Raw genomic sequence first — 10,017 nt, 5'->3', positions numbered from 1 at the left:
CTGTGATGGACTGGAGACCTGTCCAGGTGTCCCTGTGATGGACTGGAAACCTGTCCAGGTGTCCCTGTGATGGACTGGAGACCGGTCCAGATGTCCCTGTGATGGACTGGAGACCTGTCCAGGTGTCCCTGTGTTGGACTGGAGACCTGTCCAGGTGTCCCTGTGTTGGACTGGAGACCTGTCCAGGTGTCCCTGTGATGGACTACCTGTCCAGGGTGTACCCCGCCTCTCGCACAGTGACTGTTGGATACGGGCACCAGTGACTTGAAAAAGCAGAAGCAGGTAAAGATGGCTGGATGGATGATGGATGGATGATGGATGGATGATGGATGGATGGATGGTTGGATAAGTGAACAAGCATTTCCTTGATGAAAATAAATTATCTTATTAAAGGTAATGGCAGTAATGGGCTTCCATACTCCTGCGTTTGTTGATCGTATACGTGTTTTAAATAAAGATTTGATGATGAAAAAAACCTCCGTTCAGCCAATTAAAAATCGAGTGACTTTTCTTGGCCAATCAGAATGTGTTTCGCCGCGTGTATCCGGGTGAATGAGCGCGGAGGGGCGGGTCTCTGCTCCTGACATGCGCAGTGGCCGCCCTGCTGCCTCCTCTTTGACTGTGGCAGTAATCGGCAGACACCATGAAGGCGTCCGGAACTGTACGTAAAATCTTGATTCTAGCGTTTTATCCTTTTATACTCGACTACAAACTGACGAGGTAACTTTATTATCCACATTTAGTTCGACTGGTGGGCTAATATTTGTAAAAGTCCAATTTATAGCGAATATTAGGGTAGTTTTCGTCCCGATGCCTGTGTGTCTAACATGGCGGCCGCGGCACCATGTGCACGTTCAGACGGAGGAAGGTTCCGACACGAACCCAAGTTGATCCTTGCGCGACTCTGAGTTATTGTTCACACTGGCCGGTTCTGTTGGTTCTGGTTACATTTCTCGGGTTCCGTTCCGCTGGGAGCCGTAGTGTGAGAAGAGCGTTTCTTCAGCAAGGTTCTGCAGATGTTCGAGTCGGAGAAGAACTTGGGTTCGTGTCCGGTTCTGGTCCGTCCAGTGTTCCCGCAGCGTTTCATTTTAAATAAAGACCCGGGCACGGTCCATGAACCGAGCCGCGGATCGGACGCTTCGCCGAACTCCGGTCCAAAATCCTCCCGTTTTCCGTTTCGATCTCCTGGCGGGACACGGGAGCATCTGTCGGGACTTGTTCCGATCCAACTCACGTGGAGCCGCTGGGACACGGTTCGGCTGCAGAGAACTCTACATCAGATGTCGGATGATTAGTGTAAATGCTGGATCAGAAACAGATGTTTGCTCTAAATGTTGGTTCTGAACATTTGTCCAAAGAGTTCATCTGCTCAGCTCAAGTTGCTGCTTCAGTTTGTCTTGAGAGGATCCAGAACCAGGTTTTCACTGGGACCAGGACCAGACACGTGGAAGAACTTTTTCCACTCAAATGGTTCGAACTGGACATTTGAGCAGAACCAGATCCAAAGTTCTGGTTCTGTTTTATTTCATTTAGTTTCTTTACAACTGGACGAGCGTTTAAACATTTATTACTTGTTTTATTTGATCTGAGTTTTGGACCAGAACCAGGCCCGTGATGGTTTTATTGTATTTTGGATTAAAAACCAACAAAAAGTTAAATTTAACATTAAAGTAGTTCAGTTTGTTTATTATGTATTTAATAAATTACATTTTTATGTAATCATGTAAATAAATTTATATTATGTATTTATTTTTATATTTATTAATAAATTATTTTTTGTTGCGCCCAAACCCAAAGGGCACGCCAGATCAGTGGTGTGACTTTTCTCTGGGTCGCAAACAGAACCAGAACCTTGTCGCCTTTCCTGCGGCTGCCGTGCCTCTGAAAGTGAATTCAAGGTCCGACACTATTTAAGTTCAGGTTCTGATGTGCTGTGGTTCTGGTCCGACACGTTTCTGTGTGGGTGTCGGGTTCTGACAGGTTCTGGTTCTGCCCGCAGCTTCGGGAGTATAAAGTGGTCGGGCGTCTGCTGCCCTCGCCCAAGAACCCGGCCCCGCCCCTGTACCGGATGAGGATCTTCGCCCCGAACCACGTAGTGGCCAAGTCCCGGTTCTGGTACTTCGTCTCGCAGCTGAGGAAGATGAAGAAGGCTTCAGGGGAGATCGTGTACTGCGGCCTGGTGAGTGAACCGGGTCAGAACACGACTGCCAGACCCGATTCTGAGTGGGGATTAATGTTCGTAGTGTTGGAGCATCCAACTAAATCTGGGTCGAACACAAAGGTCCGGCACCGACACGGGTTCTGTCTGGGTGAGCGGTTGGTTCTGAACCACCTGCAGAAGGTGTTTGTGCTGGTTCATCAGAACCGGACCGTCGGGTCGGGTTGACCCATTTAATTCCTCTGTAAAATATTTTATTGCTTAAATTGAATAATTTTTAAACATCACATAAAAATCTAAATGCTGTAAATTAATTTTATGGATTTAGAACTGAATGGAATTGACAAAGTTTGATGTGGACGTAAGAACATGATTATATTGAAGGTGGAGATGATCTTCTGGATCCTCCACCAGGACAGCAGCTGCGTGTCTGATGATCACGTTTAAAATGCTGCTCGAGAACTCAGCTGCTGCTCAACCAGCATCCTGGAGCTCTTTGCTGCTTCACATCTTCCTCCTCTCAATAGATCTTCTATGGGGTTAAAGGTCAGGTGAGCAACTGGGACACCACGGTCCTTAAACCAGGTACTGGTAGCTTTGGCACTGTGTGCAGGGGCCAGGTCCTGTTGGAAAATGAAATTAGGGACGCACCGATCCACTTCTTTTCTTTTTTTTTTTTTCCCGATCCCTAAATCTGGAATGGGTTTTGTTTCACCATCCTCTCCAGGTGCAGTTATCTCTACTGCTCGTGCACTTTTTCTACCACATCTTCTCCTTCCCTTCACCTCTCAATGTGCTTGGACACAGAGCTCTATGAACAGCCAGCCTCTTTAGCAATGACCTCATGTGTCCTGTCCTCCTTGTGCAGGTGTCAATGGTCGTCTTTTGGACAACTGTCCAGTCAGCAGTCTTCCCATGATTGTGTAGCTACAGAACTGGACTGAGACCATTTAAAGGTCTTTGCAGGTGTTCTGAGTTAATCAGCTGATCAGAGTGTGGCACCAGGTGTCTTCAATATTGAACCTGTTCACAATGTTCTAATGTTCTGAGATACTGAATTTGGGGTTTTCATTAGTTGTCAGTTACAATCATCAACATTAAATAAATAAACATTTGAAATATATCAGTCTGTGTGTAATGAATGAATATAATATACAAGTTTCACTTTTTGAATGGAATTACTGAAATAAATCAACTTTTTCATGATATTCTCATTTTATGACAAGCACCTGTATAAGGTCAAGAGTATTGGTCCAAGCACTGAGCCCTGAGGAACTCCATGACTTTGATGAAGATTTATTATTTACATTTACATCAAAAGACTGGGTGGACATGGATATGATGTTTGTAAAGGACATAATGAGTTATGTTATCGAGCCGTTTACATATATTTGTAATTTATCATTTTCAAAAGGAATATTTCCAGACAATATGAAAGTAGCTAAGGTAGTTCCTCTCTTTAAAAATGGTGATAAATGTGTGTTCAATAATTATAGACCAATATCCTTATTACCACAGTTCTCAAAAATTCTAGAAAAACTGTTTGTGACCAGATTAGATAAATTTATTACTAAACAAAACATTCTAAGTAGCAGTCAGTATGGGTTTAGAGCAAAAAACTCTACATCAATGGCTCTCATGGAAATAATAGAACAAATAACTACTGCTGTCGATCAAAAACAGTATTGTGTTAGTATTTTTGTTGATTTAAAAAAAGCATTCGATACTATTGACCACACTATTCTCCTTGAAAAATTAAATAAATATGGTATAAGAGGACCAGCATTACACTGGGTATCTAGCTATTTAAAAGATAGGAAACAGTTTGTACAAATAAATGGTGTAAGATAGTCTGACCTGTGCAATATCACTTGTGGAGTTCCTCAAGGCTCTGTACTTGGACCAAAGTTATTTATTTTATATGTGAATGACTTAGTGAATGTATCAGGACTCCTCAAATGTGTCCTTTTTGCAGATGACGCCACATTTTTTTGTTTGGGTAAAGATGTAAAACGGATGTTGGAATTGATGAAGACAGAATTTGATAAAATACAAACTTGGTTTAAACTTAATAAATTATCATTAAATTTAGATAAAACTAAATACATGATATTTAGTAACAAAAAGAGAACTGTTGATGATCCATTTAAAATTGAGGGTGTTGAGATTTGTAGAGTTAATGAGATGAAATTTTTGGGTGTAATCATTGATGAACAGCTAACATGGAAAAATCACATCAATTCTGTAAGAACAAAAATATCTAAATCTATTGCAGTACTATACAAAGTCAGGGAATTATTAAATGATAAAGCTCTGTACATGTTGTATAACACAATCATTGTTCCACATTTAATCTATTGCATTGATGTTTGGGGGAAAGCGTGTAAAACATTTACAAAACCTATTTTTATTTTACAGAAAAGAGCTGTAAGAATTATCACCAGAAAGCATTACTGTCACCCATCAAGCACATTATTTTATCAACTGAACTTATTGAAGTTCCATGATTTGGTAGATTATAGTATTTTATCAGTTATGTATAGGGCTCAAAATAACACATTACCATTAAATATCCAAAGAAATGTTGTTAAAAGACAAAGTTGTTATAATCTTAAGGGGATAGAGATATTTGTCAAACCAACATTCAGAACTAGTCTGAAGGGAAGGTCTACCTCAATCCAAGGAGTTGGATTGTGGAATGTTCTAGAGAGTGATGTGAAAAATGCCAAGTCAATGTGTACATTTAAGAAAAAGATCAAAGCTGGATTGTTAAAAAAGTATATATGAAGTAGCTTAGTGTGTGTTTTGTATTAGAATTAGAAAAATTAGAAAGAGTTATTCATTTTGTTCTGTTACTTGAAGATTATTATGATTGAACTAATTGTTTGAAAAAAAGGGACAGATATAATAAGATTTTTTATTCTTTCATTTTAAATCTCCTGTATCTTTTTTATATTGTTATGGAATTGTTTTGTACTATTTTAAAATGAATAAACTTTATACCATACATTTACAAACTGGAATCTATCTGATAGATATAATTTAAACCAGTTTAGAGCCGTTCCTGTAATCCCAACATCATATTAAAGTCTCTGTAGTAAAATATTGTGATGAACTGCATCAGACGCAGCTCTGAGGTCCAACAGGACCAGTGGAGACACCTGTCCATTGTCCGAGGTCATGAGAATATCATGTTACTTTCACCAGTGCAGATTCAGTGGAGAGTCTAAAACCTGACTGAGAATCAGAACCATCTGGGCCTGTGAGACTTCCAACAGAATCAGATAGTTCTGTTGAGTCTGAGGTTCTGGTCAGGTGTTTGGATCTACCAGAACATAACTTTGGACACTAGAAGAACCAGAACAGGACCTTTGTCCTGAACTGTGGTTCTGGTAGAGTTCTGAGTCTGATGTGTCCAAACAGCTTCTTTATCAGAACCTGCTTTCAGGACCTCAGAGTCACAGAAACCTGAACCAGGTTTGGTCCGGTTCTAGGGAAGAAATACTTCAGTGTCTCGGGCTGGATCCAGAGTCAAAGGCTGTCAGAACCTCTGAGGGGGCATGTGGTTCTGTCTGACCCGGTCCTTCTCGATTCTGTCTGACCTGGTCCGTGTGGTTCCAGGTTTACGAGAAGACTCCTCTGAAGGTGAAGAACTTCGGGATCTGGTTGAGGTACGACTCTCGCAGCGGGACTCACAACATGTACCGAGAGTACCGAGACCTGACCACATCTGGAGCCGTCACTCAGTGCTGTGAGTAAACAAACACACAACAGGTCATCTCTGTGAGTAAACAAACACACAACAGGTCAGCTCTGTGAGTAAACAAACACACAACAGGTCATCTCTGTGAGTAAACAAACACACAGCAGGTCATCTCTGTTTATAATCTGGTTCTAGTGGTTAAACAACTTTGTTTGTTTGTTTGTTTTGGCTGGTGTCAGCTGGAGTTAACTGAACTCATCTGAACATCAGTCGGTGATAAAAACGTTTATTTTTTATAAACGGATGTGAAACTTGTTTCCTTTGATCAGGTGTCTCTGATCCGGATCAGAACCTTTAGCGTCTGGTCCAAACCAGAACCGTTAGCGTTTGGTCCGGATCAGAACCGTTAGCATCTGGTCCAGATCAGATCCTTTAGCCGTCTGGTCCAAACCAGAGCCTTTAGCGTCTGGTCCGGATCAGAACCGTTCTCTTCTGTCCCTCAGATCGTGATATGGGGGCCCGGCATCGTGCTCGCGCCCACTCCATCCAGATCATGAAGGTGCAGGTCATCGCTGCCAACAAGTGCCGCCGTCCTGCCATCAAGCAGTTCCACGTGAGTGTGCACACCTCTTCCTCGCAGTGGGCGGGTCTCTCTCCGGGCCGCAGGCTCCTCCCTCGGCTCCGGATCATAAACCCGCTAGACCATCGGCCAGGTTCCTCTTCCAGGTTTCCTGCTACTGTCTTGAAACCTGGCGGGTCTGAAATTGGCAACAGATGTTCATTTTGTTATTTGTTTGTTTGTTTGTTTGTTTGTTTTGGGTTGAAACTGTCCGTGTTTGGTTTGTTTTAGGACTCCAAGATCAAGTTCCCCCTGCCTCACCGGGTCCTGCGGCGCCAACACAAACCGCGCTTCACCACCAAGAGACCCAACACCTTCTTCTAGACACAATAATTGTTGTTGTTGTCGTTGTTTTTCTGCAGCAAACAATAAAATTATTCAGAAAATATCCTGTTTTTGTAAAGTTCACCTGAACCCAACTCCACCTCGATGTTCACTTCAGTTTATTTCTGTAGCTCCAACAGAAGTTGTGTCAGGTGAACAGAAACATTCACGCAAAGACAATTAGTGAAGTTCTCCGTCTCAGGAAGCAGCAGACACTTCATCCATCCTGAGCAAGAACAAAGGAGACAGTGGGAAGAAAAACTCCCTTTAACAGAAGAAACCTCCAGCAGAACCAGCTGGGTCTGACAGGACAGGAAGTAGAAACCAACAGAATGACAGGTCCAGGTGTACTTCCTGTAGTCCGGGTGTACTTTCTGTAGTCTGGGTGTACTTTCTGTAGTCCCGGTGTACTTTCTGTAGTCCGGGTGTACTTCCTGTAGTCCAGGTGTACTTTCTTTAGTCCCGGTGTACTTTCTGTAGTCCAGGTGTACTTTCTACAGTCCAAATGTACTTTCTATAGTCCAGGTGTACTTCCAGTAGTCCCGGTGTACTTTCTGTAGTCCAGGTGTACTTTCTACAGTCCAAATGTACTTTCTATAGTCCAGGTGTACTTTCTGTAGTCCAGGTGTACCTTCTGTAGGAGGAAAAACCAAACATGTTGAGATGAAATTATTACAAATGCAGACGGGTAGAGAAGAGCAAGTAAAGACTAGCAGAGAGGGGACATGTGGTCAGTTTGTCCCAGCAGTCTAAGCCTATAGCAGCAGGACTAAGGGCTATCTCAGGAAACCCAAGCCAACCCTAACTATAGGTTTTATCAAAAAGGAAAGTCTTAATCCCAGTCTTAAACTGGACAATGTGTCAGTCTCACGGACAGAAACTGGAAGTTGGTTCCACAAGAGAGGAGCCTGAGAACTGGAAGATCTTCCTCCCATTCTGCTGCTGGAAACTCTAGGAACCACAAGTAAACCTGCAGTCTGAGAGTGAAGTGCTCTGTTAGGAAAATATGTAACAATAAGATCTGTAATATAAGATGGAGCTAGGTTGTTGAGAGCTTTGTAGGTTAGAAGTAAGATTTTGAATTCTATTCTGGATTTGACAGGGAGCCAATGGAGAGAAGCTAAAACTGGAGAGAGATGATCTCTCCCAGTAACTCCAGTTAAGACTCTGGCAGCAGCATTTTGGATCAACTGAAGACGTTTTAAAGAAGTATTTGGACACCCAGATAATAAACCATTGCAATAGTCCAGTCTAGACGTGACAAATGCATGGACCAGTTTTTCTGCATCATCTTTAGATCAGATGTTTCTAATGTTAGTGATATTACGCAGGTGGAAGAAGGAGGTTCTAGTAACGTCTTTAATGTGGGGGATAAAAGACATGTCCTGATCAAAAATAACACCAAGATTTTTAACATTAGAGCTGGAGGACATTAAAAGCATATGACAGTACCAAAAGAGGTGTGGTATCGCATGAGAAAATCTGGAGTGGCAGAAAAGTATGTTACTACTGGCACAGGACATGTATGAGGACAGCAGGACAGTGGTGAGATGTGCTGTAGGAGTGACAGCTTCCAGGTGGAGGTGGGAGTGCATCAAAGATCGGCTCTGAGCCCCTTCTTGTTTGCTCTGGTGATGGACCGACTAACACATGAGGTCAGGCAGGAATCCCCGTGGATGATGATGTTTGCAGATGATGTGATCTGTGGTGAGAACAGGGAACAGGTGGAAGAGAACTTGGAGAGGTGGAGGTATGCACTTGAAAGAAGAGGAATGAAAGTCAGTCGTAGTAAGACAGAGTCCATGTGTGTGAATGAGAGGGAGGAGGTGGAACAGTGAGGCTACAAGGAGCAGAGGTCACAAAGGTGCAGGACTTCAAGGACTTGGGGTCCACTGTCCAGGAACATGGGGAGTGTGGTGAAGAGGTGAAGAAGAGAGTCCAGGCAGGATGGAGTGATGGAGAAAAGTTTCAGGAGTGGTTTGTGACAAAAGGGTGTCAGCAAAGATCAAAGGAAAAGTTTACAAGACAGTGGTGAGACCAGCTATGTTGTATGGTCTGGAGACAGAGACATGGACAAAAAGACAGGAGACAGAACTGGAAGTGTCAGAAATGAAGATATTGAGGTTCTCCTTAGAGACAAGGATGGAGAAGATCAGGAATGAGATCATCAGAGGTACAGCCCAGGTTGAACACCTGGGAGATGAAGTTAGAGAGGACACACTGAGATGGTTTGGACATGTCCAGAGGAGGGACAGTGGTTTGGACATGTCCAGAGGAAGGAGACAGTGGTTTGAACATGTCCAGAAGAGGGACAGTGGTTTGGACATGTCCAGAGGAGGGACAGTGGTTTGGACATGTCCAGAGGAGGGACAGTGGTTTGGACATGTCCAGAGTTGGGACAGTGTGTATATTGGTAGAAGGATGTTAGAAGTGCAGCTGTCAGGAAAAGGACAAAGAGGAGACATCTGGATGCAGTTAGAGGACATGGACGTAGTTGGAGTGAGGACAGAGTGAGATGGAGGAGGACTCTGTGGAGACCTCTGAAGCGGAAAAAGCCGAAAGTAGAAGTCCAGGACAGGACTGACCTTTGACCCTGTTAGTTCTGAGGACCCTGCTCCTTGCGTCCACATAGGGGCGCTGTGCTTTAAGAAATGAAAATGCTCGGGCACGAACATCAGGTTCCTTAAAGTACAAACGTTTCTGGTTCCTCGTGTATGAAGGAACTTTATCTGAACAGGAACTGAGGCTGGTGTGGGTTTTTACCTGTTGGCTCAGCAGACCAGAAGAGCTTCAATACATGTAAGCTCAATCATCCACGTAGATAACAACAATAATCTGTGTCATCTGGGCCAGTTTCTTTAAGTGAGAAACGTTTCATCTCCCATCCAGAGGACTTCGTCAGTCTGCAGCCTGTCAACCAGATCTGTCCCATAAGTAGCCTTCACTCCTGTGTTTCAAGACAACCTCCTGTTGAAATCTCAGAAGTTAACGCGCAAACAGAGCATAGCCATCCAAAACAATCATGAACAACAATGACTTTGGCCTTGGTGTCCTCGGGCTGTTTCTGTGAGTAACAAGTATCTGGCCTAAAACATTGTTCTTGATGACTGATTGTTTTGAATGGGTGTGTTTGCACGTCTTGACTTCTGAGATTCCAACAGGAGGTTGCCTTGAAGCAGCAGTGAAGGCTACCTATGGGACAGATCTGATTAG

At 43.3% G+C, this 10,017-nt stretch overlaps 1 protein-coding gene and 1 non-coding gene across 2 annotated transcripts; both read left to right on the top strand.

The window, feature by feature from the left end:
- Positions 1-574: 574 nt before the first annotated feature.
- Positions 575-6,868, top strand: rpl18a (ribosomal protein L18a). Its single transcript, XM_037695622.1, has 5 exons — positions 575-661; positions 2,000-2,179; positions 5,780-5,909; positions 6,365-6,474; positions 6,712-6,868. Exons 1-5 carry the CDS (start codon positions 644-646, stop codon positions 6,802-6,804), a joined length of 531 nt encoding a protein of 176 aa, XP_037551550.1. The 5' UTR covers positions 575-643; the 3' UTR covers positions 6,805-6,868.
- Positions 1,779-1,909, top strand: LOC119428611. Its single transcript, XR_005187708.1, has one exon. It is a non-coding gene; the product is annotated as a small nucleolar RNA SNORA68 (small nucleolar RNA).
- Positions 6,869-10,017: the final 3,149 nt, after the last annotated feature.

This window comes from Nematolebias whitei, chromosome 22, assembly GCF_014905685.2.
Source record: "Nematolebias whitei isolate Nwh7 chromosome 22, NemWhi1, whole genome shotgun sequence".
NCBI classification, from domain to species: Eukaryota; Metazoa; Chordata; class Actinopteri; order Cyprinodontiformes; family Rivulidae; genus Nematolebias; species Nematolebias whitei.
Note: the sequence above shows the minus strand (reverse complement) of the source record. Positions and strands in the feature narration are given on the sequence as shown.

Coding starts and splice junctions, on each gene's coding strand:
- rpl18a (XM_037695622.1), top strand. Junction 5,910..6,364: donor TGGAGCCGTCACTCAGTGCT/GTGAGTAAACAA, acceptor TCTGTCCCTCAG/ATCGTGATATGGGGGCCCGG. Junction 6,475..6,711: donor CTGCCATCAAGCAGTTCCAC/GTGAGTGTGCAC, acceptor GGTTTGTTTTAG/GACTCCAAGATCAAGTTCCC.